The sequence below is a fragment of the Ostrea edulis genome, chromosome 1 (assembly GCF_947568905.1).
Source record: "Ostrea edulis chromosome 1, xbOstEdul1.1, whole genome shotgun sequence".
NCBI classification, from domain to species: Eukaryota; Metazoa; Mollusca; class Bivalvia; order Ostreida; family Ostreidae; genus Ostrea; species Ostrea edulis.
In genome coordinates, this window is record NC_079164.1 from 102,498,361 (window position 1) to 102,521,113 (window position 22,753).

The window sequence follows — 22,753 nt, forward strand, 5'->3', positions numbered from 1 at the left end:
TCGATAGTAGATAAAGCATTGTAGTGACCAAGAAAATGTCAATAGAATAACGTAAAACATTGTAAAGACCAAGAAAATGTCAATAGAATAACGTAAAACATTGTAGTGACCAAGAAAATGTCAATAGAATAAGGTAAAACATTGAAAGTCACTCGAAATCTGGTCAAGCATCTTGATTTAAAGCTATCGCGCTAGACCTACAGTAGTCCAAAGTGATTAGAGACGCGAGTTTTCATAGGGCTATAAAAAGATAACCAATCATATGAAGTTGGGAATACCCAATATATTTTTTGTCCGAAGATGAAAAAATAAAACGTTACGTTCACCTCCAAGACACGTAGAAGTGAATTTTACATCTCAGACAATCAGAAAACTCGGAATTAATTATGTACAAAATACAATTTACCACTAGAGAAGCAATTGCATAACAAAATCTACTTTTTTATACAATAGGTTACTGTGCTCTAAAATTTAGCAATCGTTCAAACAATTTACTGATCCCTGCTACAAATGTTTTCTATGTAAGTTTACATTAAACTAGAAGAAATTCCGCGAAAGCGCGGGAAATCACAATTAAATGATATGACATAGAGGAAGGACATTTTTAATGCGTGTTTGAATTGTTGCGCACACGAATTGGATTAACGATATCTTTAATTCAAATGAATTGAAGATTTTTTTTAAAAAATAATTACATGCATTAGTAATGTTATATTTATTGATATGCTTTCTCCTCCCGGGCACCTGATCCCACCTCTGGTGTGTCCAGGGGTCCGTGTTTGCCCAACTATCTGCTTTGTATTGCTTATAGGAGTTATGAGATTGATCACTGTTCGTTATTTTCACCTTTCATCAAATACAGTAAATATAATTTGATTATTAGGAATTATTAGGAAGTCACTTGAAGCTCCAAATTAAATGTTCCTTATGCAACACGAATAATCTCTCTCTGTATTGAAAAATTAGATAATGATTTTATGAATGCATAAATTTGTAATACGTCATGCCGAATAGTTGACCAAAGACAAAAGGTTACAACTTGAATATAGTGAAATACAAATGGTCGTTCATAATTTCAAAATTGAAACTCAGTATTGAAAATGTGTTTATAATGGTAGTTTTTGTCCAGTGCGACAATTCCTGGGCAAAATTATGAATACACGTCGTTTCTTCACATCAAACACAATAATCGAAAACATAATGCACTACACGAATGACAAAAAGAAAAACTGCTATATATTGTAAACAGTGGCCTGATTTCTTGGACAATGTCGAGTAGTGTACAACCTAATTTCGGTAAAATGTTTTAACTTTAAAGTTATAAGGCGCAAATTTCCCAGAACAGCACCGAGCCATTCGATATCTGACATACATGTATTAGACAGTTTTTGATTTATAACTCACTTTCAAGATCTGTGTCATCACAAAACATGTTGAACCAAAATAAAAACTTTTTTTGTGTTTATCCATGTGTTTGTACATATAAGTAACTGTTAATAAATTATTACAAAAAGTCGTAACAGTGACGGAAAAAATACACTGAAAATATATACAGATGAATATCGTATGTAAAAATTTATTGATGTATCAGATCGTTGGACTTGGGAGGAGTGTCCTTCATTGACGTAATATTATTATAAATCTTCATAAAATGATAAATATGGGACTAGTCAAAACTATAGGGTCAAAAGTGCTGGTTATGGTCTCGGTGAGAGTTGCTGATGCCACTAGGCATCTCTTGCTAAATACCGAGAAATGCCTACCGTCTCAAATAGGTTCTGCCAGCAAAGTAGCATGTCACACCTCGTCGTTGGTGGCCCTGGAAATACTTGTAGCTGAGTGACAGTGGCGTAAGGCGAGTCTCTGTCGCCTTCAAATATCTGGAATATGTGGCTAAGGGATGGAATAACCCCGACAGAAAACCACCAGTCCTCCAGGTCTAGGGGGCTGAGCTCAGGGCTAACAACCCAGACTTGTTAGAAAATGATTGTTACAGAAACAGCAACGAGGAACTTATCTATAACTGTGGAAGAGAGTCTTCCAAGTACCAATATGGGAACAAGTATGACTGATGGTAGTGAAAGCCACGAGGAAGCTACCAACACGACAAGGGAGGCCCTCAACACGGCCAAGACAAAAATCCGAATTGGTTTTTGGAATGTAAGAACAATATATGCTGCAGGGAAACTAGCACAGATAACAGCAGAAATGCAGCGTTACAAGCTACACATCTTAGGCATCAGTGAAAGCAGATGGACAGAATCTGGCAAGATAAGAACAACAACAGGAAAGACAGTGTTATACTCTGGGAGATAAGATGGAAAACATCATGAAGGAGTAGCCTTTATTTTGAAGAAAGGAATTGAAAAGACATTAATGGAGTGGAAACCAGTAAACAGCAGATTGATTATTGCAGGATTGAGAGGAAAACAAATCAACATGACGTTGCTCCAGTGTTATGCCCAACTAACGATAGCAGCGTAGAGTCTAAAGATGCATTTTACGAACAACTTCAGAATGAATTGGACAGAACACCACAACATGACATCAAAATTATTATGGGAGACATGAATGTTAAAGTTGGATCCAGCAACATGCATTATGATAGAGCAATGGAAAAACATGGTTGTGGCTGCATGAATGAAAATGGTAAAAGATTAGCAGAGTTCTGTACCACAAATAACTATGTCATAGGAGGTACCCTTTTCCCACATCGTGACATCCATAAACTTACCGGGTATTCTCCCAACCTTAGAGACAAGAACCAGATAGACCACATCATGATAAACGGAACCTGGAGACGTTCTCTGCTAGATGTAAGAGTTAAAAGAGGTGCTGATATAGAGAGTGACCACCATTTAGTAACTGCTCTTATCAAACTCAAACTTCGAGGGACTAAGCAAGTGAAAACAACAGTTAGACATTTCGATATTGATAGGCTCAAAGATACCAGAGTCAAGAAAGAATTATCCATCCAAGTCAAGAACAGATTTCAAGCACTTCAAAACCTACCAGAACTAGATGAAAGAGACTCCATTGATAAAAAATGGGAAAGAGTGGCCGACATATACAGAAAATGCAGGGGGAAATGTATTGGTTTTAGACAACAACAGAAAACCAAGGACTGGATAACACCTGACACATGGGCAAAAATCAGTGCAGGAAGAGATATAAAAAAGAAAATGAATGAGGCTAAATCATCTCGACTGAAAGAAAGGTTACAACTTGAATATAGTGAAATACAACGGGATGTGAAGAAAATTACCCGAACAGATAAAAGATCATACATGGATAAGTTGGCATCAAAAGCAGAGGAAGCAGCAAATAAAGGTGAACAAGACAACCTATACAAAATTACAAAGACTATCTGTGGTAAGAGCAATACATCCTCAAATGTACCTATCAAAGACAAACAAGGGAAACTATTAACACCAGAAAAAGAACAAGAGATACGCTGGACAGAACATTTTCAAGAAAACTGAATAGACCTTCTCTTCAAGAACCAGAAATCCAGGAAACTGATGAAGATCTTGATATTAGCATAGAACCATCAAATAAATCTGAAATTATAGCTGCCATCAAGAGTTTAAAGAATGGAAAAGCACCAGGCTGTGACAATCTAAATTGAGAACTTTTCAAAACAGACCCAGTACTAGCAGCAAACATCCTGCATCCCATCTTTCATGAAATCTGGAAAGAAACAATATTACCAGAAGAATGGAATAAAGGCACCATCATCAGAATTCCAAAAAGGGGCCACGAAGTGATTGCAACAACTGGCGTGGAATTACATTGCTCTCTATCCCAAGCAAGATAATGGCCAAAATAATCATTAAGCGAATATCAAATGCGACTGACAGCTTATTGCGAAACGAACGAGCAGGTGTTCGCCCAGGTAGAGGATGCACAAAGCAAACATTTACACTACGCAATATCATTGAACAATGTTATGAATGGCAAAGAAAACTCTACATCAATTTTGTTGACTTCGAGAAAGCATTTGATACCATCCACAGAGAAAGCCTATGGAGAATTGTTAGATCTTATGGAGTGCCACAACACCTTATACAGCTAATAAAGAGTTTCTACAACAACTTCAAGTGTACAGTTGGTAGCGGTGATCTACACTTCCAAGTAAAAACAGGCGTCCATCTAGGCTGTGTTATGTCCTTAACACTTTATCATCGGCATTGACTGGGTAAAGCGTCAGACAACATCAGATTCCAACAGAGGCATTAGATGGGGTATACACTCAACACTAGAAGATCTAGACTTCGACGATGACATTGCCATGCTCTCTCACACGCATCAGCACATGCAAGAGAAAACCAACAGACTACAACATTATGCAGGACAAATTGGATTGAACATCAACGTCAAGACGACAGAAATCATGACATTGAACATCAGTAGACCATCACCAGTCATGTTAGGCGAACAAGAACTGCCTAATACCAACACTTTTACATACCTTGGCAGCGTGGTAAGCACATATGGTGGTGCAGAGGCAGATATCCAACTAAGACTCTGCAAAGCAAGAACAGCCTTCAAGAAGATCTTAAGAATCTTCTGGCCACAGAAGATATCAAATGAAGACCTTCTCAACAGATGTCAACAAGAAGACATGGTCATGATCATAACAAAGATACGATGGAAATGGATAGGCCATGTTCTTCGTAAAGACAAGGATAACATCTCAAGAACAGCCCTGTTTTGGACACCTGAGGGGAAACGAAAGAGAGGAAGGCCTAAGATAACATGGAGACGAACAGTAGAAGCGACTGGTTGTAGACCTAAGCGTCTATATTGATATAATGCCTCGTTCTTGGTGCCAAGATCACGGATAGAAGAACAAAAAGGCATATTTTATTTATCAAAAGATTATCAAAACTAATTTCTTCTATAAGATCAAAATCAAGCATTAAAAAGAAAGAATTTACTTCATATCGTATTATCCTAAGTTGTCACTAAAAAGGAAAAAGAAAACTGGCTTAGATTCGCCAAAACGTGTCCGCCACTATACTCTAACTTTTGCTATTTCAGGGTAGTTTTCACATTAAATGAAGAAGGTGCTGTCCTTTAAATCAAAGTACTGATAGACGGTGGCATGGGTTTGCAAAGGTGACCTTAAAAAAGTACAGAGATTGTAACTGTCTGAATGAGCAATTATTTAATGGGAATTGAGTTTTTTTTAAATATTAATTCAATAATGGTAAAACAAGATACACGAATTCATGTATAGTTTATTAAATCCAAAAGAAGAAACACTTACATGCAAGGTGAAGATAACGAACAGTGATCAATCTCATAACTCCTACAAGCAATACAAAATAGATAGTTGGGCAAACACGGACCCCTGGACACACCAGAGGTGGGATCAGGTGCCTAGGAGGAGTAAGCATCCCCTGTTGACCGGTCACACCCGCCGTGAGCCCCATATCCCGATCAGGTAAACGGAGTTATCCGCAGTCAAAATCAGTGTGCCAAGAACGGCTTGACAATCGGTATGAAACACGTCAGACAGCATTTGACCCAATGCGAGGTTGTATTGACGAACTAGATCGTTATAACGACCATAGAATTTGCGAAATGCTGACTTCAATCGAGACTGTTGAAATCCCTGTACCATCAACTTTTTTGTCAGTAGCTTACCTCAATTTAAAAACTGACTATACACAGAACAAGCTCTTGCATATCGAATCAGTTGAGATATATAAACACCATATGCTGGTGATAATGGAATATTGCTACATAAATGTGGGAAGTTGACGATGGAGAAGCTGAAATCATCCCGTTTGTCATACAGTTGATTTGTTAGTTTGCCGTTAATGTCTACTTTCAATAAAATAACTAAGTATGAAACAGAAGTGGACGACTCTGTGGTGTCTTTTATTTCGAGCTCACAGGGATATATCAAATCGACATATGAATGAAAGCTATCATTGTTAATAGACAAAACGTCATCGATATATCTAAAAGTCGAATTGAAGGTCACAGCGAGAGATTTTTTCTTCTCACGTAGAAGTTTTTGAATAAATTCTGCTTCATATGAATATAAAAACAGGTCAGCTAACAAAGGAGCACAGTTCGTGCCCATGGGAATTCCAACAGACTGTTGGAAGACCTGATCACCAAAGACCACGAAGATATTGTCAATGAGGAACTCTAGGATATTTTTTATTATTTTTATTATATAGTTTAAAAATGCAGTTTATAAAACTGAATGATGACCATGCCTTGTAAATGAGCAGTTTCTTTATTCATGAAAGAATAAAAGGAACATGAATCTCATATCCGTGCACTGTTTTCCTCTTGAGCTTATTGGGAATATATTTCATAAAAATGATCACCTTGTAAAATGGAGAATGGTATGAAAGGCAAATATAACAAACAATAATGAATTTCATAACTCCTGTAAGCAGTACAAAATAGAGAGTTGGGCAAACACAGACCACTGGATATACCAGATAATGATAATAATAATATACAACTGCCATGGGTCAAATGCTGCCTGACGTGTTTCATACCAGTTGTTAGACCATTCTTTACACATTTATGTTTGACTACGGATTACTCCGTTTACCTGATCAAGATATAGGACTCACTGCGAGTGTGATCGGTCGACAGGGGATGCTTGCTCCTACTGGGCACCTGATCCCACCTCTTTTATATCCAGGTGTCCGTGTTTGCCCAACTCTCTCTTTTGTATTACTTATAGGAGGTATGGGATTGATCACTGTTCGTTATCTTCACCTTTTCATTAAAGTATGTTGCCTAACCGTTTTGAAATGGCCATATGATTCTAGCATGCAGTGTGATTAAAAAAAATTAAATATCAAACTCAGAAGAAACAGATGTTTTAATTTTCTTATTACAGGTTAAGATAATAAACTTTTTTATTTCATGATCGAATTACCTAATAAGTAGGATTTTATTGTGTATCGGTATGTGTAGATTGGACAAAAGAATATCACATTTATATACTGTTTCAGTTTCAAAAGATCTTTCAGATGAGTCTTGCATAGTGTGCTTCAAATATTCTCATATGGATTTTTAATCTTCAAATTGTTCTCGGTCATGTTATTCCAAAATGAATTATAATAGATTTATGAAGTTCTCGAAAGATATATCAAATATGCCTCATGTGTTTGAAATAGTTATCAATTCTTTTTACTCTCAGATAACAAAATATATCGTATATTCTAATTGCTGAAGTATTACAGTTCTCAATCATAAAATCGTATACTTGAAAAATCATTAATAAAAGTTTTCATCAAATTTCTTGATTCAGCCAGAGTGTGTTAGTCGTCTTTGTTACTGTATATTTTCTTTTTCAAATTATTTCAAATATACATGTAAGGTCAACTTGTCAATAATCTAACATTCAGTCATGTAATATCAATAAAAATTTATTAAACTCTTGAAAGTTCTCAATATTCAAATAATTCCTAGCTATTCTAATCTTTAAAATATTTCTCATTTTCATAGACCTCATATATTCAAATAGTTCTCTAATTGTTCTAATTTGTTCAGTATTTCGGAACAGTTTCAATATAAACCATGACAGAAGACATTTTGATCAAAAATACCCTTAAACAAAGGTACAAGTTGATAACAAATGAATAAGCAAAAATGTGTTTTGGTGTGCTTGTCATGGACATTTAATAGAAATAAAATACGTCAGAAATTACAAATGATGAACAGATGTATGCGCCGATGAGACATGTTTGGCAGCATAAACATTCAGCAATAGAAGTGCCATCTTGATCCAGGGATCCTGGAAAAACAGTACTCCCCTGGAGACAGCAATCTATGCAAAATTATGCTCATCGTCCATCACCGAACACGGTGACATATATTGAGCCCTAAACCTCGAAACGCTGTTTCCAAACTCTTCCACACAACAGAAGCCAAGTGGTCCAAGCCATGACGCTGAAAAGAGAAATTAACAAACCAAAAGCGACAACTGGAACTATAATTATATGATTGACGTACAATGTCTTAGTTTAAAGAAAAGACGTGGCTCGAGGGTGAAATTGAGCATTAACTGGGTCGAGGCCTCTGCTGGTGGACTGTTAGTCCCCGAGGGTCTCTACAGCCCAGTAGCTAAGTACTTCGTTACTAGCTTGAAAATACGGATGTATATTTAATTGCTGTTTAAAAATTTAGAAATTCATTTCAAAATTAAGGATTATCTCCCTCATGCATAGCTCTTATCCTTGGACGAATTTGGCTCCACTTGTTTGGCACGCTGTTTTTGGCTATATTTAGCTCTAAAACTTCATAGTTATTTCGGATTTCAAACATTTCGGTTGAGCATCACTGAAGAGACATTATTTGTCGAAATGCGCATCTGGTGCATCAAAATTGGTACCGTATAAGTTTTACATATACTAAAGTTTAGGTACTGGGAGGGAGAGTGGGAATTGAAAAATTGAGCGTCTGCTTCTGTCAAACTATGAAATGGAAAGGAACAATCTAGATGACATGCGCAAATGAAAGGAAGGCAAATTTAGTATACTGAACCCGATCTAAATTAAATAACATTAGTAAGAGTTATGGATCGTTGAATATGACCTGCACAAAATAACCAGGTTTATCCAAAATGGATAAACCCCATTATTTTAATCGCTAAAATATCTTGTCTCTAATAACAGGAACCTCAAAACTGCTAAAAAGTAAATAATCTTAAAGGTAATTGTTCAAGTTCTCAAGATATTTCGACTCAAAGTATATGGTATTCTAGTAGTGTATGGTACTGACTTCCTGTATTTTTCATCTATTTTCTCTCATTTCTAATTCATTTGTTATTCTTATATCCAAATCGGTTATGCAATCCGAAAATTGAATAAACAAGTTCTTGAAAAATATCTCAGAAATTTTCATGTGATTAAACTATTTTCATATATTGCATTATTCAATATGATTTTCTAAAGTCTTGGATTCTTAATCACTAATTCTCAAACTATTGAAATTTTGAATTATCAAAAACATGAAAAAGATAAATATATAGAGTTTACTCCACCAGTGCATAGGGAGGATGTAGAAATCAAATCGAATCTGCAAAATTAGAAAAATTTCAAACTGTGGCAAGAATGGTTACAGGATAAACTTTATTATCATCGAGAGGATCTCTTTATTTGGAAACAGGTTGGGAACCGCTTCACATAAGGCGAAAAACAAGACGAATAACAAGAGGCCGATGGGCCACATCGCTCACCTGAGTCACTTTGGCTCATATCTAAAGATTTTCCCTATATATTCGAATGTAAAACTCTAATCCATATTTTGGCCCCAACCTACTCCCGGGGGACAATGATTTTTACAAACTTGAATCTGCACTATATCAGGAAGCTTTCATGAAAATATAAAATTTTCTGGCCCAGTGACTTTTTAGAAGATTTTTAATGATTTTCCCTATACATGTATATTTGTTTGTAAAATTTTGATACCCACTTCTGTGGCCCCATGCGCATCTGGTGCATCAAAATTGGTACCGTATAAGTTTTACATTATAATTGGCCCAGTGGTTCTGGAGAAGTCGAAAATGTAAAACGTTTACAGACAGACTGACGGACAACAGGCGATCAGAAAAGCTCAGGTGAGCTAAAAGCAGTGGTTAAATTGCAATAAATTATGAATTTTTACCAGCGTACTCTAAAGTACTATATCTTACTCTGTTTAGTAGGACCGAAAAACAATGGATAAAATGAACCAGAATTTGTCCAAATTATCTTAAGACATTTTTAGGTAAAATTACAACAAATTATTAAATGTGCAAGAAACACTCTAAAATTACATTTTACCTGTATATAAACGTCGAATCTTTAAAAATCCATGTGCACTAGCTGTTTATAATGAGTGGAATTCCCTTTCTGTTGAAATTCTTTGGGGATCTTTATGAAAAGGAAGACTTCACGTGGGGTAACTGCATGTAATTTGATGCTAGCACAAAAGAATTGTCGTTGTTACATAATGTACATATGTGCATGTAACATGTATCATTGTTGACCGACTGATTCCGTTTTGATTTGAACAGTTCGGCGCCTTACATAAAATTAACATATAATTAGCGGTGCTTTATCTTTTCCTGAAGAAAACTCGTCGCTTTGTGTAATGTGTACAATAGCACATTTTCAAAAAGACGCTGAAATTCACGAGGGCTACAAAGGAATAATTGTTGTAAATTAAGCCACCCACCCTTGAGTCGAGGCGAAACCTTGTTACTGTTACTCTCACTTAAACAGACCAACAAATCACACCTCTCCTACTAAGACCAACGGCAATTAATATCAATATTAACTACTCCACCAGTTACAAAGAATTTGAAAATTGCCAAAATGAAGTTGTAACACGAAATCACCTCATTCAAACAATTTAAAATTGCCCATGGAAATAGATTTTATTGTTCAGAATGAGATAATGAATATTCTAATTGTATTTTGGAAGAAAATGTACTGTACATTATATTCAGAGAATACAATAATTTTTATTGTATACTCCGTGTGACACGGAGGGCTTTCAAAGGTCGATGTAACTGTGACTCCCGTAGAATACATGTATTGACCCGGTGTCATTTTTAAGCGGCACGTAGAAAAATGACCCACTTTTTTGTAGAAATTCTTTGGGGATTACCTTGGGGTAATTTTTCTCCGTGTGAATTGTGGAAAAATGACCCCGTAGAATAATGACCCTTTGTCGTTTTTTTTAATACAAAAACTGATTTTGGTAGGGATATTCTTGTTAGGCAAATAAATAAAAATCTTCTCGAGAACCACTGGACCCGAAAAGCTACAATTTACCTGAAAGCTTCCTGACATGTGGAGATTCACATTTGTTAAAATAGTGATCCTTGGGGGTAGCATGGGGCCACAATAGCGGATCAAAGTTTTACATGCGAACATATATAGAGAAAATCTTTAGAAATCTTCTTCTCAAGAATCACCGGGCCATAAGAGTGGAGATTCAAGTGAAAGTTTCCCGATATAGAGTGAATTAAAATTTGAACAGATTATGGCCCCCGGGGTAGGGTGGAACTACGAGAGGGAATCAAAGTTTTACATGCAGATACATGTATATGGGAAAATCTTTTCCAGAACCATTTGGCCGATTTCAATAAAATTTGATACAAATCATCCTTAGGTGAAAGGGATTCAAGTTTTGTTCAAATGAAAGATCATAACCCTCTCAAAGGGGAGATAATCACAAAAATGCAAAAGTAGGATGGGGTCATTTAAAAATCGTTTCAAGAACCACTGGGTCAGAAAAGCTGAAATTTACACGCTGATTTTGGCTATATTTAGCTCTAAAACTTCATAGTTATTTCGGATTTCAAACATTTCGGTTGATCATCACTGAAGAGACATTATTTGTCGAAATGCGCAACTGGTGCATCAAAATTGGTACCGTATAAGTTTTACATGAAAGCTTTCTGAGAAAGTGAAGATTTAAATTTGTAAAAAATCATGAGCCTTGGGGGTTAGGGTGGGGCCACAATAGGGGATCAAAGATTTACATGCGAATGTGAAAAGTCATACCCGTCTACAAGGGCATCTGATAATTAATGAATTTGTAGTAAAGTTTAATAATCAAGTTTGATAATAAATGAATTTTTGGGAGTTGAACTATGTTCAATCTCCCTGGGTCATCACGCACTTTTCTGCGCAGTAATTTGTATTGATTTGTATAGTGGTCGTCAGCGGGGGTTCTGTGTCAGCTGATTTACTCCTAGGTAAATCAACATAAACTTTTATAAACATCCGCCATTAAATAATCCATGTAACTTTTCTGAATTAATCTAATTTTGATAATTAACATGTAAGTAAATGCAGTGATATTGTATTCAAATCAATTTGAATACAAGATTTCGATCAAATTGATACTGATAGACATAGAAAAATAAAAGATAAGGTTGAAAATTGTCGTTTGTAGCGCAGCGTCACCTATAAACATTGATAGGGAAACGAACGACAACTGCACACAAGACCTATTGACACCGTGGCGCGAAATATCGAATATGGTGCGAAACCTCAGAAAATTTACAAGAAATAACTCTACAACATTGTGTATGTGTATATATTTGGTTTTTTTTTTAATGTGATATAAAAAATGCTTGATGTTACATGTATATTGAATTAAAACACGTCATTACCAGTCAACAACTTTCGATCGGGATCGGAATACGAAATAAAATTTCTTATATCCGGTGGCAAAGTGAAACTGCTTCATGCTTCAAGTTATTGAATTACGTAGTAATTGCACGTTACACATTAGAGAACTGTTCCTTTTAATAAAGAAAGTCACAAAATAGATACAAAATGAGTGTACCTTATTCATTACTGTTACCGAGCTTTCGTCGGCGAAAATCTCGAAATGGAGTGTTTCGCTGCGCTTGATGACGGTAAGGTCCACATTTTCTACGTGAGTATTTTGATATTTGTTTATGAATTTTTTGCGCATACATGGTATGTCTCGGCTAGGAATAATGGAAACTTTCTCACCTATGTATGTAAAGACATATTAATCTCTATTTTTAAAAATGTAGAACACTTTTATCAAATGACAATGTTTGAAAACTCTTAGAGCCCCGATGTCAGAATTTCCTTTTCCAAAACATCAATATGTCAAATTCATTATCCTTTTCGAATAGTATGTACCATATTTTGTACCAGTTATCCATTTTGAATCCCCTATTACAATGGGATTTTGCTGCACTCTGTAATGTTTGAGTGGATGTCATGAGTGTGTGTCAAACAGAAATTTTAAGAGCATGGGATAAGGTGCTGCCATGTATTACTTCACTATCAAAGTTTAACCCAGTTGCCACAATGTTGAATTTATGCTGCAAAAAGGATTGGAAATTGCTCTGGTCAAAACACATTGTTTATTTGTCTACAGTTTATTTGTCTACAGATGAAAGAGACATGAGGATTCTCCCTCACAAACTGAAAAAAAAAATAGTTATGGATTTTGTACATGTATAGTTTATTAATCACTATAGATTTCCAGCATCACAAGTTTGATTCCACTATATGATTTCCATACTGTCAGGTTCATTCACCCCCTGTTTGAGCCACAGTATAATATCCCAAATACCTTGGCAATAAATAACATTATTTGACTAGTGTTTCATTTTTAGCGGAGTTGCGATGAAGTCGAACTAGGCTTATGATCTGATGAAGTGCCTTTGGGCGGGCAGGCGGGCACGCATCAACGTTTCATTTCCGCACCATAGCTCTTGAGCAAATTATAGGATCTCATTCAAACTTAGATGGATTGTCACCCTCAGTAAGATGAGGAAGCCTATCGATTCTGGGGTCACTAGGTCAAAGGTCAAGGTCACAGTGGCTATAAATAGACTGAAATTTGGAGAAAATTTTGTTTTCCGCACCATAGCTCTTGAACGAATCATACGATCTCAATCAAACTTAGATGGATTGTCACCCTCAGTAAGACAAGGAAGCCTATCGATTCTGGGGTCACTAGGTCAAAGGTCAAGGTCACTGGCTATAAATAGACTGAAATTTGGAGAAAATTTTGTTTTCTGCACTATAATTTTTTAACAAATTATAGGATCTCAATTAAACTTAGATGGATTATCGCCCTTGATGAGACAAAGAAGCCTATTGATTTTGGTCAAGGGTTAAAGGTCAAGGTCACAAAGGATTTAAGTCGGCTGAAATTTATGTACGCAAAATTTTGCTCCCTGCTTGATAATTCTTGCAAACTTTTCTGCCGGTTCCCTCTATGCCCATTCCTTGCGCAACTCGGCTTGTGCATCTCCGATGCCGGACGATTTTTAATTTTTTTGCATTTCATTTATTTTGAGTTATTATACAATTATTTACCATTCCATTGATCCTCTACAGGACTGTAGTATACTCAGGTGACAGTTTAGCATATTGGACTACCTTTTCAAGTAATGAATCCTTAGAATTAGCTACAACTAGGATTAAACTTTAATGTATATATACAGGGGAAAAAACTTCTTCATAACTGCAAGGCATTGCTAACCATATTGATTTGAATGTTTGGGCCATAATATGTGGTCACATTTTTCATGAGAACATAAAGGGGTGAAATTCTAGAAAACAACAACACGACTTCAGTTACTCGAGGAGCGTTGTGGCCTATTAGCCTTCCATTATCCATGTTTGCTGTTGTAACGCTTTGAAAAACAACAACAGTTGATTTGTATCTAAAATCATGATAATATTCAGTCATTCATCCCCCTACCCTTCCAGTGCTATCTGAATTTCCACAATGTTCAACTCCCATGAGTACTTTCAGTACTTTGATTAGTCGTTACCTTTGGAAAGTTTTTCTGAACTAAGCTGCTTGTATAATGATAGTTTTGCTCAAGCTATCATATACTATCATAAATGGAGGTACATCATCTTCGCTAGCCAAGGGTTTACGATCCGCTCTGCTTCTCTACAAATCCTTAGCAGATTTAATGCGACTTTCGTAGCTTTCAGTGGCGCCCTCTAGCGGATGGAGAAAGCAACGCTGTTTGGATTATATCATGCTTATCCAATGAAAATGCGTGTTTCAGCTACTGTTTAAAAGTTGTTTAGAAATGGCTGCGCTCAGAGAGTAACGCAATGTGGTATGCAAATCATTCAAAATATTAATAATAGATTTAACTATCTCTTAATTGTATACTTGAAAAAGAAATCAGTGAGAATATTATTTAGAAAATAAACATGTGTGAACCCATGAAATATATGTAGTCGTTGAGTCTACGTCTAAAAATAACCCCACGTGTGAAAGGTAAATTCCAAATTGAGGGAAATAGTGCTGACGCAATTATTTAAATCTGGGATAGAATCGAATTACAAGGGATGTTTAATATTAAACTTATGGTACGGTACTGTAGTAAATAAAATGCACTTCTTTACGCAGATACGAGTCTGAACTGCGCACGTGGCATCATTGGTTTGGATATGTATTTGATACACGGCCGAGTGACAGTTGTAGGTATTTAAATTCCTTTGTTTTGCACGTGATCTAACGTAACACGTTCTCTGATTAAGCAATGGACTTTCCCTGCGTCCAATCATAATGCTGAAAGTTGAGGCTACGAAAATCGCACAAAATCTGCCAAGGGTTTGTAGAGAAGCGAAGTGGATCGTAAACCCTTGGCTAGCGAAGATGGAGGTAGATATGTACGATGCAAAACGTTATTTCACTTTCTTAACTTTATTTAGGCTTCATTCTAAAAGAAGTATAATTGAATACGGATAATTCCGTTTACCTGATCAAGCTCACGGCGGTGTGTGACAGGTCCACAGGGGGTGCTTACTCCTCCTAGACACCTGCTCCCACCTCTAGTATATCCAGGGGTCCGTGTTTGCTCAACTCTTTAATTTGTATTGCTTCTAGTAGTTATGAGATTAACCACTGTTCGTTATCTTCACCTTTCATAATATTTACCATCCCCCCTTTAAAGAATCTTTTGAAAGTTACCGATATGTATGTACTGTATAACAACTTCGTTTTCGAAACGTCCGTCCACGTTTAATTGTCATCGTGTGTAAATACTACGAAAAACATTATGATGCAATGTAGGACAGTATATCACATTCTCATGCTGAAGATCGACATTGAGTGTCATTTACCTATTGACCCTATTGATTGAGTGTGATTTACCTATTGACCCTATTGATTGAGTGTGATTTACCTATTGACCCTATTGATTGAGTGTGATTTACCTATTGACCCTATTGATTGAGTGTGATTTACCTATTGACCCTATTGATTGAGTGTGATTTACCTATTGACCCTACTGATTGAGTGTGATTTACCTATTGACCCTACTGATTGAGTGTGATTTACCTATTGACCCTACTGATTGAGTGTGATTTACCTATTGACCCTACTGATTGAGTGTGATTTACCTATTGACCCTACTGATTGAATTTTTGAGACAATACATCAACAGATATAGTGGTACTTATCTTCAGAACACTGTAAGGTCAAAATACTACCTTTAGCAACGTAGAGTATACATGTAAGAATATAATTTAAGAGTGTGCACTTATTAATTCAGAAAATCGTCAAATGAGTGTATTATTAATGCGTGATCTTTGCAACACTGGTATGGCTTTGTATATAATTAATTCCCCTTTCCGTGAGACACACATGTACTTGTAATGGTCACGATGAATAAAAATCGAATTAATCTTATCAGTGAAAACATCATGGGTCCAGCCTAGGTGAGCAAACACTCGGATAAGACGAATGGATTTGTTTTAAGTTTTACTTTTAAATAATTAATTTAACCCTGATATCATACTCTACGAATCAGCATAAATGCATTACGTCATGATTGGGGCTATCAGAGGAACCACTGCACTAGTATATAAAGGACTGTGCAACCGCGGAAAGATAGCACAACCATAGACCCTTAGCCTTGAATCAAAACGGGAAAAGTTTGTGTTCTTTAAAAATGAATAGAATTTTTCTCTTTGCCGTTGTATGCATTGCTGTCGTCACTTCGGAGGAACTCAAAGGAGTACGCAGGACTAGGCATATAGTGAAGCGACAAGCAGGTACGCATCTGTCTCTGGGTTTTTTTTTGGTGCTTAATATTCATATTAATGTTGATTATGAAAGTCATTATGTCTGTGTCGGTTACAGACTTGCCAATTTTATTCTTAGTAGATTGTAGTGTTTTGTGTTAGTAATAAACTATATAATTACTGGCAGATAATATAATTCTTAGTAGATTATAGTGTTTTGTGTTAGTAATAAACTATATAATTACTGGCAGATAATATAATTCTTAGTAAATTGTAGTGTTTTGTGTTAGTAATAAACTATATAATTACTGGCAGATAATATAATTCTTAGTAGATTATAGTGTTTTGTGTTAGTAATAAACTATATAATTACTGGCAGATAATATAATTCTTAGTAGATTATAGTGTTTTGTGTTAGTAATGAACTATATAATTACTGGCAGATAATATAATTCTTAGTAAATTGTAGTGTTTTGTGTTAGTAATAAACTATATAATTACTGGCAGATAATATAATTCTTAGTAGATTATAGTGTTTTGTGTTAGTAATAAACTATATAATTACTGGCAGATAATATAATTCTTAGTAGATTATAGTGTTTTGTGTTAGTAATGAACTATATAATTACTGGCAGAGGATATAATTCTTAGGAGATTATAGTGTTTTGTGTTAGTAATAAACTATATAATTACTGGCAGATAATAGAATTCTTCTGGATTATCATATGTAATTTCTTTTACTGAAAAGAGATTAACAATAGTTTTTAAAATTTGAATTGAATACGTCAACTTCATAGACAAGATCAGACTAAGATTTAATTCTTGTAATGGTCAAAAGTGACTGATAGACATCGATTTTATAAAACGAATTTCTTGTGTTAAATCTGTCTGAACCTTAAAATCCCTAAAATATATTGCAAATTGATACCACTACCAGTCAAATTTAATAGTCTTGTGTCTAATCACGATGGCATAATACGCAAAATACTTTAATCCAATGCCTTGAGAACTTGGACACATTTATCCTATATCCTTGTTCTATATGTTGATAGTATGCATCGTCAAATACAAGTCCAAGAAGAGTACGCTGCGAACTGATGTACATGTTGCTTAAATTTCGAGTCCTTCATTATTATTTTTATCTGAGAGACACAGAAAAAGATCGATTCATTAAATTAATCCGAGATTATAATTGCATATGTTAGCTGAGAAAGACTGAGCAACAACGGAAATGTCACGTGGCTGACAGTACTTTAAGATACACTTTTATCTGTATATGTAAATGAATTTAGTTAGAAAAACGTAATTGCTTTTGAAGAGAAAAAGAAAGGCATTTTCTCTCCTTTTTGTTGTTACAAATTTTAGTTCGGTTCATTATGAATGACTTTGATTAGAAACAGTCCCGAAGATAATAGTTGGGTTCAATCTCCCCTCTCGTTTAACTCCGTAATCAACATGGCGGAAACGAAGAATAAGAATGCTCCAGTTCTGTATCGTGTCGCTGTAAGGAAGTATTTTGGTTTTAAACACACAGAAAACTGTCTGTTCAGTGTTTAAATCAAATGTTTTGCACTAATAAATTATCAATAAACGCGTGGTATGTTGTGCAGCTATTTTAGTCGAATTTGACATGCAAGTGATCTTTGAATATGTCAGTTTCGCGATACGTCCGGGTTATTTCCCTTTGGAGAACTCTCCTACAAATTAAAGCGCAAAACAACTTGTTTACATGCGAGAGTCTGACAAATAAGTGAATTCTCATACACAATTTAATCACCCGAATTAGACTGATACACAAACTAGGTAAGTTATAAGTATTCAGGGAGTAATCAAATACATGTAATTCTTATTATATCACGTTATTTCGTTGCTAGTACGTATCAAACCCAGGATAGTACTTGCAAATATGACATTGTTTTTATGATTCCACTTTAGTAAAACATTTCTTTCGATAGTATTTTGTATTTTCTACATTTACATGTTTAAAGAGAAGCCGTTTTAATACATTTATCGTCTTCCTCACTGACTGTAGGTCCACTCTGTCCCACTTAGACATTTAAAGTTCCACTAAATGCACCTCCTACACAGAAGAACTCTTATCTTGAAACTGGCGTATTGAACTTGACATATCATGAATAATCTGCTATTGAAGACATGAAAACATTAAGCATCAAATATTCTTGTATTGTACCCTATCGAAAATAACCTTACCGCCATCGAGGTATCACGATACGTAATTACGTATTGTATTGTCTTGTGAGGAGGGAAAGGGAGTTATTGCTTCAGCCCATGGTTAAAGTCTTTATTGAAGAAATATAACCTTGGTCATTACGTACAGCCCAGCCGTGTAATTAATCATGAATTTATGTCTTGGACATTGGTGAATTTCCTGGCGGGCAACACACACTACAAACAACGCTACGCAAGTAGTCAAATAGGTAGTCCAATATTAATGAAACAGTGGCGGATTTAAGGGAAGGGGGGGGGAATCGTGGTATCTTGTTTGGAAAAATGTTCTCAACGATAAGAGAAGCAATAATTTCTTCCACTCCTGGAGAAATAAATGACAAAATCTTTTGATTTATTAAATTACTTTATTGGGAGAACTTCATTTTTTCCAAAAACTCTTAAAATTTGCGTCATTTTATTAATTTCACCTTATTAAAAATGATAGAAAATAGTACAAATGACTAAATAGGAGACCTATTTCAAGCCCTATAAAATCTGTAAAATCCAGGAGCTTCCTGGGGCTTCGCCCCCATGGCCCCCACAACGGCTTTGCCCTGGATCCACTGGGGGCCTCAAGGCACCCCCCCCCGCCTCATACAGTGGCGCCCCCCGTAACCACAATTCCTGAATCTGCCCCTGTGAATGACTATAAAGAATTTAAACTCGTGTGCTAAATTGGTCTAAATACTCAAAATATGCAAGACAATATATTGGTTTTTAAACGTAAATGATAACCATGCATGTATTTGTATTCATTACGATAAGTATATACGTATGTGTTTATTTTGTACATTAGAGTTTATTTTGTATAAAGTAGTGCATGTACATTCCGATGTTGTGTTTGTGAATCATTGGTTTGGAGTTGTAACTTCGTTGGTAAGGGTTACCAAAAATATATATTTAAAAAAATGTGTTCATGACATGTTCTGCTTCTATGACATTGCACGCATTATGCTCCAGAAACTTCTACTCCATTAGATGTTGAAATAAACCTGTGCACACTCTTGCAGTTCCGATATTGTTATTTCAATGTAGAATTTAACGCTATACTCTCAACTAGATCTACTTGTATCGAGGATCATCTTTTATTTTGTAAAAGAAATATCGTCTTTTGGAATACCTGGCTGAACTTCCATGCATTGACTTAATTCATCCCAGAATCCCGTGTTTCTTTGAGCATGCTCAGTTTCACTACATTTCTCAACAATTATATGTACACTTTATCTGCGTTAGTCTGACATTGTAGTGCAGTGGTAGATTGTATATTGGCCCTCCAAATTCTTGAACACAACGTGATTTAAATACCGACAGAGACATTTCTTTTTTCCCAATGCGACAATCATCTTAAGAATTATTGACGCAGTATCTGTCATAATTCCATGCAAACCATATGAAAAAAAAGTCAAATATTTAATCTGTCTCTATGTGAATGTTCTATATATAGAGCTTTATTGATTACCCTCCATTAATTACGAGCTGTACCCCACTTTACTACCCAAAACTTCAACCGTGTATATAGGTGTTCATGCCCAAAATGGTGACCAGCAATGTTTTTTAAACCAAAAAATTGGATACATAAATCTTAATCATGGTTCTAACTAAAATAATGTTTTAAACACTTAATTCGCACATTTTAGCGTATTCCAGCAGAAGAGTGTCACCAAAAGATAAGTTCCCACGTGTTTAATTTGTGAGAAAGGATTGGTGTATTGTGGGCTGTGTGTTGCGTACATGAATACCCCATGACACTAGGCCATGTAGGAAAGATAACATGTCACGAACGACGAAAGAAAACTCACCTTGTATTAAACTAAACCCCAGTCAATCCCAAACATCCAAATTTAGATACGAAGATAACCATATTATGTAATGTAAAAGGTCGGAATTTCTTTGTGATATTCATTACTTCTTCCGAGAAAGGTCGGTTTCGAGGTTGATATTGATTTGTACAATCTTTTAAAAATATGGTAGGAATTAAATGAAAGTTATGACTGGACCGTTGTGTAGACATGATCATGTACTTTTCCATTACTTACACTCTCGATTTACAACAACACCAACAATAATAATAAATAAATAAAGTTAAAAAGAAAATAAAGATGTTTCATAGTTGTCCTTTAATTTTTAGATTATGATATTTCCTTTACACTAAAATTTACCGTTCCATTGAAATTTGGTACACCTTGAAATATACCAGGAAGTCAATTATGTATTACAAATTACACTATATGCATATGATTTTAAATATACTACTCAAAATTTGATAAGGATCACTAGGTTATATGTGTGTAATTTACCACTAACATAACAAAAGACATAAATTTGACTCAGAAATGTGTTTACTCAGGTTATGAATGAAAATTCATGAACGGTATGAACTTTCATCAATACGGAATGCTTGAAATCTGATAACAACACCAAAAGGCATTTCATTACAAAAAGTTAACAGCAAACCAGAGAAAGAATTACACAGTTTTTGGGGATAGTCCATCATTACACTTAGTCGATGAAGTGTCAATACCGGGTATGGCCTCCCCTTGCATCAATGACGGCTTGACAACGTCGAGCCATGCTGTAAATAAGCACCCGGATGTTTCCAATGGGAATGTTGTTCCACTCTTCCACGAGGGCGTTTCCGAGCTCTGCCAAAGTCGTGGGTTGTGCTCTACGGCGTGAAAGGGCAACCTGCAGCATGTTCCATACATGCTCAATCGGGTTCAAGTCCGGCGAGCGCGCTGGCCAGTCCATACGGACAATTGTCTTCTGCTGAAGGTACTGCTCCATCACCCTGGCGCGATGAGGACGGGCGTTATCATCCATCAGGATGAACTCAGGGCCAACAACACCAGCGTAGGGTCTGACGTAAACATCGAGGATCTCATCCCGGTACCGCACCCCCGTCATTGTTCCTCTCTCCAGGACATGAAGATCTGTTCTTCCATCCCTGCTGATTCTACCCCAGACCATGATTGAACCAACACCATAACGGTTATGTTCACTGATGTTGGCATCATGGAAACGTTCACGTTGTCGTCGCCACACTCGGTGCCTCCTCTCTGTAAAGTCCAAACAATACCTGGACTCATCGGTGAACAGAACTTGAACCCAATCGTTCTGTGTCCAAGTGACATGATCTTCAGCCTAGTCCAATCGCTCCCACCGGTGTCGAACAGTCAGAGGGACTCGAACACATGCCCTTCTCGAGTTGAGACCTGCATTGTGAAGCCGATTCCGTATCGTCTGAGTGGACACATTCACACCCGAGGCGTCCAGGAGGTCGTTACGTAGGCTGATTGCTCTCCAGAAGGGATGGCGTCGTGCCTGAAGAGCCACAAAATGGTCTTGGCGTTGGGTTGTCGACCTCTGACAACCACCCCCATGTCGGTGTGCTGCTGTACCAAAAGTTTGCTGTCGGTTCCAGGCCCTGTTTACAACACTCTGGCTGACGTTTAGTTCATTTGCAACGTCACGTTGTGAATAGCCAGCGTCAAGCATTTCAATACATCTGCCCAGTTGTTCTGTCGTCAGGCGACGCCTTACACGTTGAGTGGGCATTGTTTTGATAAACGTAGTGTAAACACTCAAGTGAGTTTGAAATTTTAGAAAGAATCAGACACCGAAGCCTGAGTGAAAATCGTGCAATGGTAGCAAAAGCATAAACTGTGATGAGAAACGCATTTCCCATAGCATGAAATGCACGTGCAAGTTTGTTGAAGACGTTTTGGATTTCACTTGGACACAATATTGCCAGTTATGCAGTTATTAATTTTTTAAATTTAATTTAAACAGAAAAGTATCTATGATCCTTATCAAATTTTGAGTAGTATATATACACTATATCAAATCGGTTAATCCTCAACATCCAACAATGGCAAAGCTGTACCGTCTACCTGTATGTTAACAAACCTGTACCGTCTACCTGTATTTTAGTAAAGCTGTACCGTGTACCTGTATTTTAGTAAAGCTGTACCGTGTACCTGTATTTTAGTAAAGCTGTACCG

General features: G+C 36.2%; 2 protein-coding genes across 51 annotated transcripts in view; both read left to right on the forward strand.

Annotated features, from left to right (window-relative positions):
* The first annotated feature begins 1,983 nt into the window (after positions 1-1,983).
* On the forward strand, positions 1,984-3,482 carry LOC125664795 (craniofacial development protein 2-like). Its single transcript, XM_048897601.2, has 2 exons — positions 1,984-2,297; positions 2,417-3,482. Exons 1-2 carry the CDS (start codon positions 1,984-1,986, stop codon positions 3,480-3,482), a joined length of 1,380 nt encoding a protein of 459 aa, XP_048753558.2.
* Positions 3,483-16,388: 12,906 nt separating this feature from the next.
* LOC125668793 (loricrin-like) overlaps positions 16,389-22,753 on the forward strand; it is a 34,258-nt gene continuing 27,893 nt past the window's right edge. For 39 of the 50 annotated variants that reach the window (XM_056141572.1, XM_056141579.1, XM_056141576.1 and 36 more), the window contains exon 1: positions 16,389-16,553. In XM_056141572.1, coding sequence (XP_055997547.1) covers positions 16,451-16,553 — 103 coding nt within the window. In that variant the 5' untranslated portion in view covers positions 16,389-16,450. The remainder of the gene's footprint in view (positions 16,554-22,753) is intronic. The other 11 variants (XM_056141668.1, XM_056141716.1, XM_056141764.1 and 8 more) reach the window with 1 other exon arrangement.